Source organism: Misgurnus anguillicaudatus, chromosome 3 (assembly GCF_027580225.2).
Source record: "Misgurnus anguillicaudatus chromosome 3, ASM2758022v2, whole genome shotgun sequence".
NCBI lineage: Eukaryota > Metazoa > Chordata > Actinopteri > Cypriniformes > Cobitidae > Misgurnus > Misgurnus anguillicaudatus.
Window position 1 is genome coordinate 23,995,653 of NC_073339.2, and position 21,497 is coordinate 24,017,149.

The following is a 21,497-nucleotide window of genomic DNA, read 5'->3' on the forward strand; positions in this document are numbered from 1 at the left end:
AATACACTTTAACTTTAGTATGTTTCTAAAGCCTAACTGGTAACTGACAAATGAAAACAGGACATTATGTTTTCACAGGTCAACCCATATGCATTATATTTGTTTGTTAGTCCCTTTGATAACCACCTTAAATCTTATGAAGCTGCTATTGGTTTAGATAGCTTTGTAGTAAATATAGTAGTTTTGCTTTATCCTTCAAAGTATAATTGATCAATTATATTTTTTTTATTATCATTAGACACACACAGGAAAAAAACGATAAATAACACTGGTGAGGATCATATACGTCCTCCAGATGCTGTGTTGTCTGTGTAAAATGTGTCGCGGTTGTAAAAAGAGGACTACTATGTGAATGAGTCCTTTTTCTTGGGATGTTTTTATCTTTGCTGGAGATGGAGCAAGCAGTACTGTAGACTCCAAATACTCATCATTTTCAATATTGTAATGAAAACAGAGATGTATACCATAGTTTAATGTTGCATGTGCAAATAAATAGTTGTTTTGATATGATGCTTTCCTTGGCTTTTTTCATAAGGGTTAAAGTGCCTGACACACTACTAGTAGAATACATTAGGAATGAAAAAAGATACATGATGCTTTTAAAATAATATAATATTTAACTTTTATTTATGCCATAAAACAGTAATTACTAAATTTAAGACTCAAATTCCACAGGAAGAAATATCTTTGCTTTTACATAGCATTTCTTCATTTAATAATTGATTAGTTCGTAAATTGTTGAGGAGACAGGAGCTTTGCAGTATCCAGATGTGATAAGGAACATGGCCCTTCCATTGTATGGCACATCGCATGGAGTATGAACTACCCTCTTATGTGATTTTGTTAAATGGTTCATGAAGCCTTTAATGGACAGTGGTCCCCTGCTTCAAAAACAGCAGATCTCCAACATCAAGGTTACCAGAGCTGGGGTGGTTGGTGAGAATCATTTTGGTTGGCTGAAGAAAGATGGTGATGACCTCAGAAGTGCAATGCCTGCAACACATAAATGGTAAAGTTTATTGTGCTGCCCTGGGAAATGGGTGACCTAGGAATGTTAGTATATGTAGGCCTAATGCACATCACAGCCTGTAAACTGTTAAGTCTTATAACTTCATACAATCAGAATGTACTGTAGTAAAAACATACATGACAAAGAAAACAGAACTTTATTACATGTACTCTAGTAAGAATTAGGCAAATTATACTGGAATATAAACTCCAAAATGATTTATTTTTTTGCTCAGTTATAAATGAATCTCATTTAATATTTGATTATTAATAAAACCCATAAACAACAAACATTGGCAACAAAGGCATATAATTGTTTTCAACCAAAAACATTGTAATAGGAAGTATTGACATAGGAAACAGAAATACAGACTCTCTAAAAAATGCTAGGCCCATCATAAAGACAACTGTGTAACTAGAAATCAATATTAAAAGGTATAAAGTTGAGACCTTACTTACATCACTTGGTCAAAAAAAGTCACAGACTCAACTGTAGGCACAAAACAGTTTATTGAATGGGCAATGAAAATCTCAATTCCAGAATGCAGAGACTCACCAAGCAGCAGGGTGGCACTAAATTGAGTCACTGCTGAGAATGGCACCTTGCAGAAAGAGTCAGAGTGCAAGGCATCAGTCAGGAAATGTTATCAGGGAGAGCAGCGAGGCAGGCAGACGGGATGAAGAGAGCCAAAGAAGAGCCAACCGATGTGAAGCTAGGCATAGAGAGGGAAGATGAGGCTGGGAGAACGGGGCAGATGGCATCAGGGCACAATCTGGAGAGAACAGAGAAGAGTCAGAAAGAAAAAGCACTGACAGCGCATCTCATAATTAATGAGATGATGACTAGACGGAGGGGAGGATATAGACTGGGATACACTGCATGATTTTTGGCGGTCGCAAACGAAAGATTACCATCGTGAAACATTTGTGGCAATTTCTGTGATTGTGGCTCTTTGGTGGTCCTATGTCGACGAGCGTACCAGTATTTGTTTAACACTAGCACATGCTGGTGACATTGCACTTAACTGGAGTCACAGTCGTCACAACCTATGAGTCAATAGGTTTCATTGTCGTACCCAAGTTTAAATTATCCATGTCGCACAGCGTGATAAGGTAATGATATTATAGATGGGTTGCAAGTTTACAAACATTACAGGGTGCGCGCGCAGCCAGGAGGCAGAAAGCCCGATTGGTGAGCTGATCCGCTACTGCAACAACCTTAATTATTGAAGTGTTCTTTATTGTTTGTATATAAATAAAACTTAATTTTAGTTGGATCTGTTTTTCTGTCTTTATTTTTGCAGTGTTACTGTGATACATGTATGAATTATAATGTTAGGCTAGTAATGTAATAGTCAAATCTACTGGTATGTTAACATCAGGCACCCAGCACTGACTCTGTTGGTACTATTTTCCACGCAACAACTCCTTGGCATTTTGACTTACAGACACGGCTACTAGCATACAACACAATGCATGTCTCTTCTTTCTGCCTCTCGGTTGCGCGCGCAACCAGTTAATGTCGTCGCCGTGCAACCCGTCTATAGGAGAGCAAAAATCTTGCAGTGTATCCTGGGCTTAAGACAATGACTGGTACGTGCATGGCCACCTGTCAAAACAAACCAATGACAAAACACACAGCGTACAAAACACATAAACAGAAACAACCGATCAGAACAAAGCTGTGACACACTTTTAGCTATAGTATTCAATCAGATACTGGTTGCCCAAATTCATTGATTGTTTCTATCTAATGAAACAGGTTTTGGAATGTTTGGTGTGATGGTTGCTGTATCGGTCAGGTTAACAAGTGAAAACTCTTCTGTAATCAAGTGCTATTTGGGGCTGAATATTTCATTTAGTATGAAAAGGAAAATTTACACTCTGATTTTGACCTAAAATGCTTAAAAATGTCTAAATTAAGTGCAGATAGATATATTCATTTGTGACAGTTCTACTGTTTGCACTTGAAATAAACACAGACATGACATGTAGATAATAAAAATCTTTAACAAAAATATAATCTGAAAAAGGATAAAGATGTTTTAACAATTTTAAACAAAACTGTTTACTAATAATAAAACAGACAATAGCAGAAAGAATAAGCATGCATGTTTAAGTTAAGAAGAATAATGAGCTTTTTAAAAAGTACTTGTATGTCCAGTTGTGCGGTCTGGAGTACATTGCTTTGCATGTAGTCCTATAAGGATCGCTTGGTCTTCTTGAATATATTAAGTCCTATAACTGCTTCAAGTACGCATTCTCTCATCAGGCACACTCTTACAGCCTCAGGGTGGGTCACAATGTTCATAATTTGGTCATCTAAATAAGCTTCGGTCAATCTTGTGAATAAACACTGGGTGAATAATCTGTGAAAGACAAGCATATAGAAAACCATAAAAAGTTGCTTGTATTAGTAATAACTAGAATCAGATTTGTTTTTATGATTTTTGAAACAATGGTTATTCAAATGTAAAATCATAGTATTAATGTAAAATCAACAAGGAAATTATATAGACCAACGTACACTAAAAATGCTACACAGTAGGCCTACAAAGGAATATAGTTTCCCTCATATTTGGACAGATCTGTGTTATTAACTCTCTTGCCAGTTTGTCATGAGTCATAACTTTATGTTCATATTTTTAAATGAATAACAAACACAACGCATTCATTTAAACAGCACTAAAGTTTTACCTCACTATATTGTCTCCATCTGGGAAAGCCTGACACTGTTATAAAGACTTTTGCCCAAGGCCATTTATCTAACAAAACTGTTTTCTGTTGTTGTTACTGCTGCTGCTTTTGCGTTTGTATTCCTCAATAGTACTTTTCGGCTCTTCCGTGTGGCCTTCCGTCAGCGTACCTGGCTTATGATGGCTATGAGGTAAGCTTACGGCAAACTCGACGTAATGCTTGGATCACTATATCATTAATTATTCACACAATGACAGTGCCTGTCGTAACGCATTCGCTGCAATATAATTATTCATAAGCTTGTGAGCGAGCACATACCTAATGCTTACGATGAGCTGACGTTACAATCTTCATCTTCTTCTTTTGGTTTAATGGCGGGTTACGAACCAACTTTAAAGGTGCATACCGCCACCTGCTGTGATGGAGTGTGAAAATAATGATCTGCCTCTTCTATATCCTGTTATATAACACACTATTCTTAATAAATCTCAAACTGCATTTGACTTCCTGATTTTGGATCTTCATTTAATAAGTTGGCTATAGTAAAATCATTGCATGCTATTGCTTGTAAATCTTCATTTAAAATACGACTCAAAATGATAGTGGCGAAGAAGTCATCTGCCATCTTGTGCTCATTAGTGGTAACGACATGCAATGCACAAATGACTAAAACGAGTTATTGTTTTTAAAGCCAGTTTCATTGAAAGCATGGTTTACCGACAATGCATTAATGATCTTATCATTTTAATAATATATTAATAAATCTAAAAAGTGGTGTTTTTCCGGACAGGGGTTTTCTTAAACCAAGAGCCTAATTAGGAAAAAATAAACAAACACACCTTACTAAAAACATTACTTGTGTGCATTTTAAGGCAAAACAAAGAGCACTGATGTATTTTAAGATATGTCAATGCATTTTTTTTTTAGTTTGTACAGCTCTTACATTTATTTTAGTCTAGGACTAGTCTAATCCCTGTCCGGGAAACCGCCCCTAAATTGCTCCCAATACAATTTTGCTGTGTTCTCTACTGTACATTGATTGTACTGATTATAATCCAAAGGTCAGATGGGCCAAGTAATCCCCACGTCATCCATTATAAAGGGAGTTTTATTGTGCAGTGTAGCCAATTTCTATACAATTTAGTCCAAGTTTGAAAAACCTTTTGTTTCCATGTCACTCAGAAAGTCAGTGTGATGTCTTAAATTAGTAAGCAAGCAAAAACCATTCAAATGTTTTAGCCTATAAAATGAATTACCTATAAAAATGCAATTAAGCATTTTAATGTAGTTTATTAATCAACATTAATTATCATGATTATCGAGGGCATAATCAAAAATAAATATTTTTGTTTTATTCTTGCAGCCCCCTGTAGTGAGTAGCCTATCTGTCTCATATCTGCTTGGAGTTTGAAAGACTCTTCTGATGCTTTTCTATTAAGTTTATTTACATATTTGACATTGAAGTAGTCTAAAGGTAAGTCTTGATTACTTTCATTTTGTGATACTTGAATTAGGTTACTGCATCTCTTTAAGGTTATTTGTATCTGTATTGGAAATTATGTTGAAGTAGTTCTCCCAACCCTGTTCATACTCACACACAAATATAATAACAAAATTACAGAAATCAAAGTATAATCAGTTCAATGTAAGAAGTTATTATGATTACTAATAGAAGTGTACTCTTTGTCCTGTTATTTTCCTTACCTTGCCACTCAGTCCTTTAGGTTAGGGTAGTTGAAACTATTTCTAATTTCAGCAAAAGCTCCAGAGTTAAATCAACACTGCTTAGATCCACACCCAAGGTGTTAAAAATTACCACAGAATTGTTTGTATTCTTCCTACGAACTATCACAATGCATCAACACAAACAATACAATTTTTGGGGTCAAGTGCTCAGCTAAGTAAAGGTAAAACTAATCACTGTTAGGATGACTTCTTGTTTTTATCTTTCTTGTTAACAGGAAGTGTTCATCATAAATATTCATTTCATTATTTAACTTATCCTAGGGGCTTATCCTAAAATTATTAGACTAAAATATATGTTTGAGCTCGCTTAATTTAAAAACAATTGCACTTACGCTTTTACTTTGTATCAATATGTGAAACAATGAATTGTTGATAAAAGGCTGTTAACAGTTACCAAAAAAGCTTAACTTCTTAAATATAACATAATATTTACATCATAAGATAATAGGCAGTCATGTTCTAATAGTTAGAGTCGACCTTATAACCTGAGAGTTTTGCTGGTTCGAGTCTCACGGCTGACAGGTTGCGACTGAGGTGCCTTGAGCCAGCCACCTGTCTCCTAGTGTTTCCCGGGCACTGCAGTACTGTTCTGGGTGTGTATGTTCACGACGTGCAGTGCGTGTTCACCACTCACTTGATAGGTTAAATACAGACGTCACATTTCAAGTATGGGTTACCATACATTGGTCATTATGTCACTTTTACTTTTCCTTAAAAAGGATCAGATGGAAATAAACTAAAGGTGAAAACAAGAAAGCACTTTTTTAAAATTCCAATCAAAGCTATAGACATGTGTCTTATTGCCATTCTTCTTTTTTTCCAGTCATCACATATGCATTTATTCATTTAGCATATACATTCATCCAAAGTGTCTTATAGATCAGAAAATACACAGAAAAAAAGCATCAAAAGTTTATTACATTTGCATAATTGTTCTAGTATCTGCTGCAGAGTAGTTCTAGTTACTATGACAAAGAAACAGTCTGAGCGTGACTAATCCATTGGAAGCCTCAGATTGATCTATGACACATACTTTCTGATATGGAAACTTTGTCTGAGGCAACGCGTGCCAAAAAGTAAAAAAAAAAGCTTAAAAGGTTTGTAGTAGAGAGCCTCCTTCAGACAAAATAAGATTATTAATTAAATTCAAAAAGCATGTTTTAAAGCCTAACTGCTCTATACAATGACATTGATGTTCTCCCATTAGGCCATACATATAGAGTTCCATCTGTTGTTCATATGCTAAATTGGTTGTAATTATATAGTGTGGTATTGCTATACTGTATTATTAAGGATATGTGTATGACACTAGTGAAAAACAAATTTTATAAGGCATTTATAAACTAGCTGAACTAGCTTTAAGTGCAAACCGATCATGATGGCAGGTAGTCCAAAGACTTCATACGTAGAACATCATAATGTGTGTGTGTGTTCACAAATGATGCAGATGTACCATCTGCTTGAGCATACATTCCATTTACGTTCATAATCTTGCTATTAACCAATTGTTATTAACATAAACTTAATTAGATTACCTGTGGTTAAGTAGTGTTTAAATAAATTTTTCTTGCAATATTAATCATCCTCTACTGTTTATAAGAATTGTGTGACACTACTGTGTCATCATTTAACACCTCTATTTTTAAGAATATAATTCTTTCCATAGGCAGGTACTATTGCCTAATTCACAAAGCTAACAAAATTATTTATAACAAAATTAAATTATACTATAATTGTTATATATAGTCCAAGCTGTAAACTATTTATGATCATTATTCACTGTTAATTACTTTTAAAAATATATATTTAGGATAAAATACTTCAATTTACAATCCTATCTATTTGTCCGTTCTGTGTATTTAGGTCAGATTCGCCACACCACTAGATGGTGGTAAAACTCCATGTCCATGATTTCTAACGCGTTAACACGTGATTTACGTGTTAACACGCACTTACGCGTTAACACGTAGTGCGTGTTAACACGTGATTTACGCGTTAACACGTAGTGCGTGTTAACACGTATTTTTAACACGTTTTTGCCCCGTTGGCCTTCCATACATCATGACCCTCTATAAAAAATCATAAACCTTCTATAAAGTCATTGTGAAATATGCAAATGCTGTGCTTACACCTTGGTTAATACTGCAATAATTAATTTAAGTGCAAAAAGTAGGTTTTTAAGAGGTTGTGAATAGACGTCCACTGACGTCTTTTACACGTCTAGACTAGACTAGTAGGAAAAAAACAGGATAATCTTTATGAAATACACGATTTGTATACAAAGTAAATATATTAACTTTATCTTGTTTAAATAAATTATAATCACAAAGTGCCCAGTGTCATTATTCCAACCTGTTTTTATTATGGAATGTATGCATATAAATGTAAAACAGATACATATCCGGTCACCATTTAGGTCTGAGTTGGATGTAATTTCAAAAACTGTGCTATTAATTTGAGAAATATAGTGATAAATCTGGGGATATTACAAAATCACGCGATAGGACAGATTATCTCGCGAGATAGTGGTGACGTCACGCGTTCTTCCGGAAGTTCACATTCAAACACGAGGAGCGATTACGAGGGAGTTTTGTCTATATATCATTCAAAATCTACTGTTGGGTAAGTACATTGTGTATTATTTGATTAACGTGCTTAAGTTTTACTTGTTTGACACGAAGGCTCCGAAATAAACGTTGCCAGAATTGTCAACACTGAGTATTGCAATAATTAGCTAGAAGGCTAAAAGCTAACGTACTTTGAACTTATACATGGTATAAAGTATGTTTAAGGATACAGTCAAAGTAACTTATTAATGTAGCCTCTTGAAAGTCTCTTTCAGAAAGTAAATTATCTGAAAAATAAAAGTTATTTGGCATTAATGGAATTACAATGATTTGATTTCATTGCACATGCAAAATATTAAATACTGTTTTGCATTAAAAGTTTAGCAGAAGTGTTTGTTTGATTAACTTCCTTTGCTTTTGTTTTGTACAAAGGAAAAGCAGAACCTCATCCAAATAAAAATAAACAAGCTGTTAAAGGCACTGTGTCCTACACAGACCCTCCAAAATATAACCACCCAAAACCCAAGTCAGGTAAATGTCTCAGTTTGAAAATACATTAACAAATTTGAGTTGTTATTGTGGAGTTAATATCATTAATTACAATTTCGTTTTATTTACAGTTGAAGGTCAACACAAACCAAATAAAGATGTGCATTCTACAAACAATAAAAAAAGGTATGGAAAACTGTAGATATGAATTTTTGTAGATATGACTTAAACAGTCTACACATTTGTTAATGTTCTAATGTGTCATATGTCCTTGTTTGTGCTAAAGATCAAGTTTTGTGTCCACCACACTTAGATGAGGCGTGCCCGACCCCTGACTTTGTCTACCCTACATTAAGATGTAAGTTTTTGACTGCTTTTGCTTAATACTACGAAAAAACATGATTCTTTCAAAAATGACTTTTATATATTTCGATATGAAACTCAAAAATGTATATAAATTGTTTTGGTGTATTTTGTTTACACAGGCACACTTCATGACAGTAAACATCGGTATCACAATGGTGTGATTGATCTATACCCTAGAATAAGCTGTGACACTATGAGACGTACGTGCTACTGATGCTTTTTTTTTGGTGCATTCCCACACTATACAAACACATTGCTTGGCTCCTAAGTGTATACACTTTTGCCTTTATAATGTCATTCTCATTTTTAGGTAAAAATGTATTCCATGAGTCAGGGTTTTGCCTGAATGTCAACATAATATCCAAAAACTTTGATATAAAAAGTGATTTATTTTAATATTTTACACTACTATGTATTTTTTAAAATACATTGTGCATGTGTATGTTTATTGTACTTAATGAAATTACATGCAAGGTGTCATGCAAGATTTTACATTAGTGACAACAAAGCTAAGAGTATAAACATATTTACATTTCTCTGAATCTGAGTTAATAGTTACAAATACAGAGCTTATAATATCTGTCATTGCTCAACCACAAAGACCTAAAAGTACAGCCAGCTAATTTCATAACTAATGCAGTATTACACTGTGAAGTGATTTACTGTTAATATTTTACACTACCATATAATTAACTCTATTTGTACAGGTGAGGTAACACAACGAAAAAATTACCGGATGGAGACTACCTGATTCTTCACCTATGGCCTCAGCTTCAAATGCAACATGTAAGAAATGCTATATGACTGTGTATTGTGCATTATGAATACATCAAATATGTTGATAACAAGGTGATCTGCGTAAGTTGTGACATAAAGAATATGTATATATATTTCCATCTATCTTTCTATTACATTATTTCAATTGTTTTCACATTTAGGTCCAGCAACTGTCTGAGTTGGTGGATATTCTGTCAGAGACTGCGTGAACAACGTTATAAACAGGTATGTATTTCTCTTGATTTGTGTAATCCTGCATAATATTTAAGGAATATATATTGATTACCACCATAATTAACCCAGCTATTTATATTACTTCAATTCAGGATTTAATCCGTCACACATCACTTGTTGAGAAGTTTTAATGTTCGTAATGACTTAAACAGTCAGCCATACTGAAAACAAGAAATTTCAGTGTAAGCCATTACTTGTCACCCAAAGTTAGGGATGAGGATATAGTTCATAGCACTTGTTACATGGTAGATGAAACAAGTGAAGTTGTGAAGTGTTAACACATAGTGTATGTTTAAACATTGTATGCAATTGCTCATTACTGTTAATTGTGATTTATTGACCTTTTAGGTTATTTGTCTAAGGTGAAGTAATCTTACATTTCTTTCACAGAATGATGTCAAATTGTCTTATGGCAAAGTTCAATATGAGGGGTGGTGGACATCTGGAAAAGAAGTCTTTTAAAGGCACACCTTTGTATTATGTTATTCAAGGTAATTTGGGGAATGTTGATCTAAAAAAACTTGTTCTTGTATATTGATTGTAATTTTATTGTTATGCTTGATCTATTCAGGGGACATCACAGCTCACCTGTCTTTATCAGAAATATCCTGTTCATTTTTTGACACACCTAGTTAAGGGTCTTTCTCAAGGGCACCACAGTGGTACTTTAGAGGGAGGGGACAAATGCTGTATCCCCCACAACTGATCTAACACTTATTTAAAGCAGAGCATATTTTGTACAATAATATTAATATATCATTTTAGCTGTAGACCATAAAGATTTTGAAAGTAAGTGCATGTCATTTACCTCAAATTTTAATTGTATTTATTTTAAAAAGAAACATATTCTTCTCTTCCTTCAGATGCTGTGAAGAGGTGGAGCCCAAATGCCACAGACTCGGAAATAGATGCAGCTATGGCAGACCACCTCAAGCACGCTCCAGGAAGAGCTGGGGGTGGTGGATACAAAAAAGCCAAACAGCTGTGATGTGTTAAAGAGAGAGTTCACCAGAAAAGGAAAATTGTTATAATTTTCTTATCCACATGTTTCAAACCTGTATACCTTTATATTTTCTGCTGAACACAAAGATTGAAGAATGTTTGTAACTTCACAACCAATTAACTGTCAATATTTTTTTTACAATTGTAGTAATGGGTTGTGGGATCTGCTTTGTTGAAAACATTCTTTCACATATCTTTGTGTTCAGCAGAACATAGAAGGGTATACAGGTTTGAAACATGAGAGGGAATAAATGACTAAATATTAATTTTTGGGTGAACTATCCCTTTATAGAAAGTGTTTTGAAGTTGTTATTATAGTTAAATGGTTAAAAAAATAAAAAGTGCTAAATCAGAACATGCTTCTTTTTTGGTTATGGCCACAAATAATGTATTCTTTAATGTGTTTGTGAAGTACACGTGGTTAAAACGTTTTATGGACGTTCAGGTCTGACTGGACCAATTTTGAACTGATTTTGAACCTTTGTGAATATGTGTTAAACCTCAATACAATTGATTGCCTTTCACGATGTTACACAATGGGTGTATATTCATTTTATATGCATACATTTAAACTATGCAGCAACACATTTAAACATCCAGAAGACGGCACATTTAGACGTCCAGGGACGGGCAGAAAAGACGTGTAATTCACGGCCAAATGACGTCAAAGACGTCCGCTCAACTTTAATTTAGGGTATTTTTCAACCGCGATGGGACGTGACGAAGGGTCGTCTTTTCAACGGTCATAAAACGTCCGCATGTTTGCTATATGAGGGCTTAAAACATATATTTAAACTATGCAGGAACACATTTAAACATCCAAAATACGGCGCATTTAGACGTCCAGGGACGTGCAGAAAAGACGTGTAATTCACGGCCAGATGACGTCAAAGACGTCGGCTCAACTTTCATTTTGGATATATTTTTCAACGCGGACGGGACGTGACGAACGGACGTCTTTTCAACGGTCATCACACGTCCAAATGTTTGTTGGGAAACAACCAAACATTTCCGCGCTCACTACTGACAAACCAATCAAATTAGTTTAAAATATATATATTTTTAAATCAGACCAAACACATTTTTATTTTTAGTCATGAGTTATATATGTACAAAACAATAACTTTTAATTAATAACAGTGGCCTATTGATAAAAACATGGAGCTGGTGAACAGGTGAAAACCGTCGTAGGGAAAAAAAGTTTGGAAAAAAGCATTCTAAGCGGTGAAACACAGAGTGAATTTAAGTCGGTGCACGGTGCGGGACGAAAAAAAAATGCCGCGTAGACCTCTATTTTAAACCCTAGGTGTGTATGTGTGTGTCTCGAATAAATAATAATAAAAAAAGAAATAACATTCAAAACTCCGACTGTAAGCGAATGAGACATGGGAGCACAGTGCAATTCACGCCCTTATTATGGCTGTAATCTGTTACCACAATAGTACTTGTTCTGTTAAAATTATTTATTAGATATTAATATAGTAATGATAGCAATAATAAGTAATAATATAAACTTTAAAAGGCAATGCACAATGGTATGAGTCCAAACTGAATATGGAAAAGAGGATTTCACATAACATAAAATATTAAAACGTGCAATTAGTCATTGAACAATATTAAACAATATTATTAACAATATTATTACATGCACATTGTGTGAAGATCATTAGGCTAAACTTTTAACAAGCTTGTGCTACAATTAAGAGTCATTCTATAGGCGACATTTCAGCTCTTGACAAACGGATAGCCAGTCATTGTGCGATTAAGTGCATTTTTGGGAAATGCACGTAAAAAATAATAACTAACGTTCATTAAAGCTCGTAGAAAGCGCTCTTAAGTGCTAAGTTCAATTTTATCGGGAAACACAGGCCAGACCGCCCGTTCCCGTCAGGGAAGACCAGAGTTCCGACCCCTGACGTATTTATACGCATTTTAATCCCACACCACAAGAATCCTTATAGGCATTTGACACGGTATGCTGCAAACAGTGAAATCGCAACGCAGCCACATCTTTTCTCATGTAGTGGAAGAGGTTTGTGCAGCATTTATTTTTTAGGCAATAGCCTTTACATTTTTTTTATCACGGTGCATGCCATATCCGAATAAATAATAATAGCAGAAAAAAGTTTAAAAGTGGGACTGTGGCTGAATAAAACTTACAGGAGAGCATGATTGCTCTGTCATATGCACAACCTTATTAAAATGATTTCATTGGCATATGTCTGCAAATTTATTAAATTCATATTATAATATATGCCTATTATATAGTATATTTTTATTATATAATAATGTTGTTCGCTGGTACACGCGTGTATGCTACACTCTCACGCTCCAGTACAGCAGGCAGCTTTATGTGTCCGTCGCTTCCTAAAGTGATGTACTGCGACATAGTGTTCCCCTTAAGTTGCTATTTAATGTTAATATTTATAATCCTGTTCACAAGCGCTCAGAACAAGAGAACTTCCGGTGGACAAAAACGAACCTCGATCATAAAATGCTTGATTTTTCGTTTTGGTTTTATTGTAAATTTATTTGATGCATTAGATCACATTCTGACAAAAACAAACCCAAAACTGGTGTTTTATGTTCACGAGTAGAGTGGAATATGTAATAAATGAACTGTTTATTTGTTTTTCCGTTTTGAAGACAGAAACGAATAAACGAATTATCCGAAGGTACACGGACCAAGATACCATGATTTCGGATGAAAAACGGACCGCGCACTCTTGGATACGCAAATTATTAAAGTACGTTTTTACAAGTTGTTGTTGCTTTTAGATGTGTTCGGATTATCCAGAGATCCCCTCTGACCGGGTTCATTGCAAAAATATGTTTCTGTCTGACCAATCAAATGTTCGGAATGAGGGAACGTAGGACTGTTTGATTGAGTGGACCAAGATCCAATCACAAAACAAGATTTCTTGTTCTCAGGGAATCATTTACAAGAAAATAGCCAATCACAGTTTTGCATGGGCGGCTCTTAGATTTCTCGCAATATTTGAGGTCGGTTGTACCATGGGTTGTACGCGCTGGGTTAGACAAGCGGTATGGCGGAAGAAGATAGTGAGTTGGAGTTACACACGTTTATGAAAGAATTGGATAGTTTGTTAAATAGTAGCGCAAGGGATGAACGCGGACTCCAGAGCAAGACCTACTGTGAAAGATTTTGTAAGGTAAGGTGACTGCGCGGACTAAAACAATTGTGAGATGTTGCAGAAAACAAACTGAGATGCTAGGTAGAGATAGCAAATTCCCCTCCCCCAGTAAACAGTCAGCTAAACATCACATTCCTTTAAATCACTGTAATCATGAGCCTTTTCCAAATACTGTTAGAATAGATCTCCAAAAGACAAAACCGCATTTCTGGTCAAGGTTTTAAGTAACGTTAATAGTTAGACAAGCTCCCACTTGGAAATGGCTCCATTAGCCTGCTAATCGGCTAACAATTAGCATTCCCAAAAAAAAAAACATTCCAAAACGAGCAGTCTGCAAAAGTTTAGTTTCTGTATACTTACTAATATTTCACGTTAAGATTAAACAATAAACCTCAAATTAAGTCTGAGAGTTCGTTGGTATAATAAAGTGTGCTAAATAGTGTGTTAAGTAAGTCAATGCAGCATACTTACAGTGTTGTCAGTGTTTGATTTCTTATTGACCGGTTTCTTCAAATGAGTTGAATCTCTGTTTAAAGTCTCAGTGCGTGCTCATTTTTGTTCATAAAATAATACTGATAATGAATACATCCTTGCAAATTGGAAATGGCTCCTTTAGCCTGCTAATCGGCTAACAATTAGCATTCCCAAAAAAAACATTCCAAAACAAGCAGTCTGCAAAAGTTTAGTTTCTGTATACTTACTAATATTTCACGTTAAGATTAAACAATAAACCTCAAATTAAGTCTGAGAGTTCGTTGGTATAATAAAGTGTGCTAAATAGTGTGTTAAGTAAGTCAATGCAGCATACTTACAGTGTTGTCAGTGTTTGATTTCTTATTGACCGGTTTCTTCAAATGAGTTGAATCTCTGTTTAAAGTCTCAGTGCGTGCTCAATTTTGTTCTTAAAATAATACTGATAATGAATACATCCTTGCAAATAAATAAGCTTTGGGTCGTTTCACGAAAGTTAAGTTGATGATATGTAAATTGATTCCGTGTTAAAGTTACTGTCATTGAATGACAGCTATAATTAGGGGCTTAAATATTTTGACAGACTTGTCTCTTTTAGTGAAGTTCTGTATATTTTATCTCTCCTATCTGTCCCTAATTTTGCCTTTATCTCTCTTTTATTATTATCATTATTATTATTAGTTGGTTTTGGAGCAAACAGGACGATGGCAGGTACCTCTTCCCCAGCTTCAGTTGTTGCGGAGTGCACTGTGCTCTTTTGTTCAGGGTGCAGCATTTTTCCCACCAGAATGTGAGCATGTACGGTACACGCTGAGTAGCCTGGCCCTGTGAGTATGCACTTTTAAAGTAACCCTTATGTCTTGGAGGCTGAAATAATTTTTTGAAAGTCCATCAATTGGCAGGTATGCCTAAAACAAGGCTCCTGATAAATTACACCTTCCTCTGTCTGTGACAGCTCTGTAAATGGCAACAGCTTTAGAGGTTTGGTTTGGTTATGTCTTATGTCATATGAGAGCCCTCTCTGCCATTAATGTGGTTGGTTTTGAATACATTGGTTTGGTTGGGGTTTATTTCAAGGAAAGGGTTTTGGAGAGAAGGCATTGGGTTTTAGTGGGAACATTAAAATTCCAACCTTATGACAACAAAGAGCTCCTGCCAGCTGTATGTCAAGTCCAATGTATATGGCACAAAATTTTGCAGCTAATTTTGAATGGTCTGAAATAAAAACACTAACTTCATTTTTGTTTATTTGCAGGAGTGTCTTTGAACTACTGTTGTTCTTTGGAAGAGATGAATTTATTGAGCATCCTTTAAAAGACATTCTAGACTCATTTCAGGTAATTGTGTTTCTTGACTTCTAATATTCTTGAGTTACTCAGGGCTCCAGACTTAACATTTTTACTAGAATCACTGTAGCCCCTGACTGAAAATTTTTAGGAGTACAAGCCGAAAATGTAGTGGGAACTAGGGATAGGCACGGATATTCGAATATTCGATCGGCAATAATAATTCGAATTTAAAAAATGCTATTTGAGTGTTTGTTTCTTTTTAATGTTCCACCAAAGGGTTACGACTCATTTAATGCTTTTTCACTTCATCTATATACTGTCTTTTACAGACTTAAATGTCAAATATACATGAACATTAATTTGTATGTATTTCTGATTGTTTGGCAATGCAGATTGCAGACGAATTTAAGTTTTTCCTTATATGTCCGGGTTTGTCCACGGCGCGCCGTATTTGGCCACTGGCTCAGTGAGGGCTCACGTGTCATTAAACGTGCTTCTCCGCCGCCCGCATCAACACATCATGAGAAATTTGTAAGCTTTCTGTTACATAGTCTACTTTATTTTGTTAATAACGAGACAGACACGGAGAACGAAATGAAACTGAGAACATTTATTATATGCGGTGCTCTTTCGAAAATTAACCGGATAACTGCAAATGGCAGTTTAAAAGCAAAGCTCCGTCTTTGTGAAATGTTGTAAAATTAAGCTAACGTTAGTAACTTTGCAGTCAACAATAAGGTATCGAGCCAGCTTACGTTATTTGTAAAATAATGTTAACTACAGATATTCAATCTTGTTCAATCCGTCTGTTGTTTTTATCGGATAACCATCATCACGAGGAATAGTTTTCTCCGCAGCACTAGCATTATTGTATCTAGTCACCGAAGCAGGTAGGATAAATATGGGTTTCTTTATTCACAAATACATGTCAAACTAAACTGAGAAGATATTTATATGGCGACAGAGCAGTCGGTTATGTAGATGTGTTTTTCGTTTGCTCCGGGCTCTTATTTGGTGTTTTGAGTCTGTTTAAATGATGATAGCCTACTTTGTCAAGTCCTCAAACTTTAAACTTCGCTTAGATTTGGGGTTAGTGTATAATATTTGGTATAATATAATGTATGTAAGATCAAACAGTAATGAATTCATACTAACGACCGACTTGAAACTAAGGATTTGACTTAGACTTCGCTCCGCATGGGGTTTTAACGCCTTTTTTTCTGTAGGATATTTTTAAAGAAGAATTAAAAAAAAATATTTTTTACAATGTTTTCAACTTAAAAATACATATATTAGGGCTGTTCCGAATACCATTTTTTTTGAGCTTCGAAGCTCTAGTAGAATTCAAATCGAATATTCAAAGCTTCGGAAGGAGGGGCAGAACATATTTTTCTCTTTAATAAATGCAGGAATCTCTCTCTGTGTCTATGCGTCTGTGTCTGTCTGTCTACAGTTTTATTATGTGGCAGATGTGTTGCTGCGGACCCACGGGAGTGTAACGTTAGTGCCTTTTTTTCGTGCAATATGGACATGTGACACATTTAAAATTGATAAACTTTAAAAATACTACAGAATAGGGGTGTGCAAAAAAATCGATTCACATTTGAATCGTGATTCAAGCATTGCCGATTCAGAATCGATTCATAGAATTCCAAAAATCGATTCATATATTTTTTTTTGTAACGCCGTGTTACTATTGTCCTGAAATGAGTTTATCTCAGTATTCCCATAGATGGCGTGTCGAAGTCACACTGACGCCTGCACACTCTTGTCACAGTCTTTCCCACACATTGCTGCTGCAGCACTGGCCTGGAATATTAACAAGTGCCTAAGTATATCTGACATCAAATTTTGTCTTTTTTGTTTTTCCGTGATGATGACACTCTTTAATAATGACATTTTGTGTGCGACAAGATGAGTTCGGTGTGCGTTCACGTGCTCTCTGTTTCTCAATGAATTGGGATGCGATGCGAACAAGCTCATGTCACATTGTATCCTTTATGTTTCTGAACCATAGCAAAGTTTTACCATTAGAGGACTTCACGGAGCACCCGCGGCCCGTATGGTTCCGGGTTTGTATTTGAAATGGTCAGTCGGGTCCGGGTCAGTCATAGCTAAATTACTTCGGGTCCCAAGTTTGATTAATATTATGTGTAAAACAGGCCCGGTACTAGGCTTGCTGGACGGGGGGGGGGGGCAGTCAGGATTTTTGGGTGGGCAGCCATTTCTCAACTTAAAGGAACAGTATGTAGGATTGTGGCCAAAACTGGTATTGCAATCACAAAACTTGTGGCTAAAACTGGTACTGCAATCACACAACTGGTGGCCAATACACAAAATGACAACATAAACATCAGTTGAGGGCTGCAACACCACTTTTTAAATGACAATATCCTGGCCCGACCACTGTTGTCAGTGATATAAGTATTTGAAATAAAAATGATTTCTTAATGTCTAGTGACATATCAGGGCCATTTTATGATTATTTGATATAAATTTCTTACATACTGTTCCTTTAAATGATTCATATACTAAAATTATGGATGTTTCAATCCAATATTATTTTGCATATGTCTTATAATAAAAGGCCATTTATATGTCATTTTGCACGTTCAAAATTTAAAAGTAGATGCAATTAGATTAATGATTTATAATGTTATAATGATTACACTAGTTTGACACATTTAGTCACAGTTAATGAAATCAGGCAAGCAGGTGATATGAATACAAAGCTGTACATATTAGGGGTGTCACGATTCTCCAAATCCTCGATTCGATTACATTTTCGATTCTAAGGTCACGATTCGATCCGATTCTCGATTTTTACATATTTTTTATATGGCATATAATTTAGACAAAAATTATATGCCATTATTTATTATAATTATTATTATTATTCTTTAACATTAACATGCACATTGCACAACTCGCATGGGGGTTTGTGGGCTTCACTTAACGCGAGAGCTTGTAGAGAGAGGATTCCTTCTTGCACACACATGGACTATGCGCGGTTGGCAGTTACATGGATCGGGCGGATGACGTGACGAAAAATAATATTTTAATTAAATTCGGGCGGGTGCCAGATCGACTGCTTGTTATTAGCTGTGTCCTTCTAAGCATGCGACCTCTCTGTCTTTCATACTGGCAGCCTCAGAAGTTCAAGAAGAGAACTGAAATGAGACGGTCTAGCCTTCTGAGGACCCAAAATTTGCGTCACCTGCTGCACACGCCCCCAGTAGCACCCACCGCGCCTGTCAGCAGAAAACAGCGGAGACATTTCTGACTTACTAAAATAAATATGTAATCAGAAAAATATTAATTTATTTTAGAACATATGACACATTGATGTAGATTAATCTATTCAACAGCATATCAAATAATCAACCTAGAAATATACGCAACATAAACCGAATAATATTAACACAAAACATAACTTATAATACTAAAACAGTGACAAGAAAAAGTTTTCTAATAAATACACACTTTTATTTAATAAACTTTTAATTGTTTGGGATATCCTCAGCTTTTAAGGATCCATTCGTTCTATCATTAACAGCGCGGAGAAATGAGGACGCATTTTGACACAGCTCTTATCAACGCTGGCGAAGGAGGAACGTGGCAAACTCAAAAAATGAGAATTAAAAACAAAGGAAATAGAATGTCAGAAAAGGGTTGCCTGGAATAAGTTTTACAACGTGGTAAATCAGGATGGCACCAGTGCAGGCTATGTAATTTGTGCGTTTAATTTAGGCTATTTATTTTTGTCCCTGTGCGCCGATCGAAGACGGAGTTCACTGCTGATATTCTGAGAGCTTTCTAGTCTCGCGGCTGTCATCAGCACTTAATGCACATGGACTTAATGCGCGTGTCTTGGACTCATAGCATCTGAAATAAATCCAGCATCATAAGCAGCTGCGCTTCTCTCTGTCTCACGTGCACGGGCTCTCGCATCTGTCCGAAGTCTGAACATTAACTAAAGTAGTAATCCTTATGTATTTGTTCAGTTTTATGCGTTTCATGCGAGCTGAGGCAACTTTTGTTTAAAATATAACCCGCTGCATCTTTGCGCCTCCCTCACTATCGCGCACGTGCAGAGAGCTGCGCTCTGTCCAAAGTCAGATCACTGGTAGTCCTGTTTATGATATGCATTTCAAGGAGTTGTAGCAATACAACCCTCGTGTTTAAAATATGATCGCGTTCCACTGGACAGATGGTTTTAACAGGCATCTCTGAGAGTTTTTTTTCCTCGCTTGGCAAGCCGACCGGACGTGAAATGGGGGCGTGGCAGCATCGACGATCCCATTTTTTAATTCGAAGTTCGAAGCTGTGACTTAATTTCGATCGATTTCGATTTAAAATCGAAATCGTGACACCGTTAGTACATATAGCTATATTTTATTAATGCTTACACTGCATTTAATCTATTATTTCACTTATAGATAAATTAAAGCCATTCTTATACCTACCCTACCCAACATATGCCTTGATTCTAAATAAACACTTGTTAGGAACTTTATTTCCACTTCTCAAACATTTTCTTCATTTAAAATAATGTATTTTCATTGTGATATATGTGATAAGCTGTATTGTCATTAATTCCTGACCCTAACTATCATACATGCTGCTGCAGCAACCTCAAATATCACAACAAAGCACAACGATTTAAATAATCTATTTTGGAACATCATGAAAGCAGTTTGACATGCATGACAAATTCGTCAAAGGTTATCCTGTAACAGCACCAGACAAAAGCACAAGCCCTTAAATACTGTAAGTGTGATTTGCGACGATACCAAAGATAAATCACACTGCTTTGTTCATAACACAGCAACTTAGATATTATAATACAACGCAACACTATAAAATACAATGTTTTACCTTAGGATGACCTTGCGGAGTAACAGCTCCTCCTGAAATTAAAGTCTGTAGATTTTTGCGTGTGAAGTTTTTCTCAAACGCGAGCTGAATGAGCTGATGAATGACGATGACAAAACCGCTAAAATTTGATTTTAAAACTGCACGCGATGCTCAGCTGTTACAATACTGTATAACCATCTTATATAATTTATATCTACTATATAGTATGCCACAACCAAACTGCATATTCTAATTTTAATTAAAAGAACTACATCTAAAACAAACACATTAAATGCTGCTGGAGACTTGCCATTGGCTGTTGTATTTGAATGAATAAATAATGAGGTGAGTGTAAGAGGATAACGGGCTATTTTGAGCATGTTTTACTATAAAAAAAGTTTTAATTTAATATGCAGGCATGAAAATCCCTCACCTTTCGGGCGAAATTCGCCGTTTTGAAGCCAAAAAAGGTGACCCACGTGAATCATGTAGATTCTATGAGAAAAAAAAATGGGGGGGGTGCGCGCGTTGTTTGTAGACGCGCCCTTCGCTGTCATCCAACATGTATCCCACACATTAGATTTGTTTGAGTTCATGCTTCGTTGCAAAACCCGACAGGCAGGCAGGTGACATCAAAGTATCACGAGAGTGAATCAAGAAGCCATAAGGAAGTCTGCTTTCGAACGGCTCTCGCGCTACTGTGATGTCATCCGCATTTCTGTGTTCTTCGTCATACAAGCTTGTTGAAGACGCGTAGAGCGACTGCCTTCGGGACGTAAAGTCAACACAAAACGCTGTAAAACTATCATTGTGGAATTGTAAGCCATCAACCAATTAAA

At 35.7% G+C, this 21,497-nt stretch overlaps 1 protein-coding gene and 1 long non-coding RNA gene across 6 annotated transcripts in view; one reads left to right on the forward strand and one right to left on the reverse strand.

The window, feature by feature from the left end:
* Positions 1 to 605: 605 nt before the first annotated feature.
* LOC129426585 (uncharacterized) lies at positions 606 to 7,049 on the reverse strand. Of its 2 annotated transcripts, XR_012367853.1 has the most exons (5): positions 4,024 to 7,049; positions 3,161 to 3,377; positions 2,455 to 2,617; positions 1,565 to 1,781; positions 606 to 993 (listed from the first exon to the last, which is right to left on the reverse strand). It is a non-coding gene; the product is annotated as an uncharacterized lncRNA (long non-coding RNA). The 2 variants fall into 2 exon arrangements; XR_012367852.1 differs by lacking the exon at positions 2,455 to 2,617 and having other exon boundaries at positions 4,024 to 4,473.
* A 6,817-nt stretch (positions 7,050 to 13,866) lies between these two features.
* Positions 13,867 to 21,497, forward strand: part of znf654 (zinc finger protein 654) — a 33,862-nt gene continuing 26,231 nt past the window's right edge. For 2 of the 4 annotated variants that reach the window (XM_055205205.2, XM_055205207.2), the window contains exons 1-3: positions 13,867 to 14,059; positions 15,194 to 15,339; positions 15,768 to 15,849. In XM_055205205.2, coding sequence (XP_055061180.1) covers positions 13,934 to 14,059; positions 15,194 to 15,339; positions 15,768 to 15,849 — 354 coding nt within the window. In that variant the 5' untranslated portion in view covers positions 13,867 to 13,933. The remainder of the gene's footprint in view (positions 14,060 to 15,193; positions 15,340 to 15,767; positions 15,850 to 21,497) is intronic. The other 2 variants (XM_055205209.2, XM_055205206.2) reach the window with 2 other exon arrangements.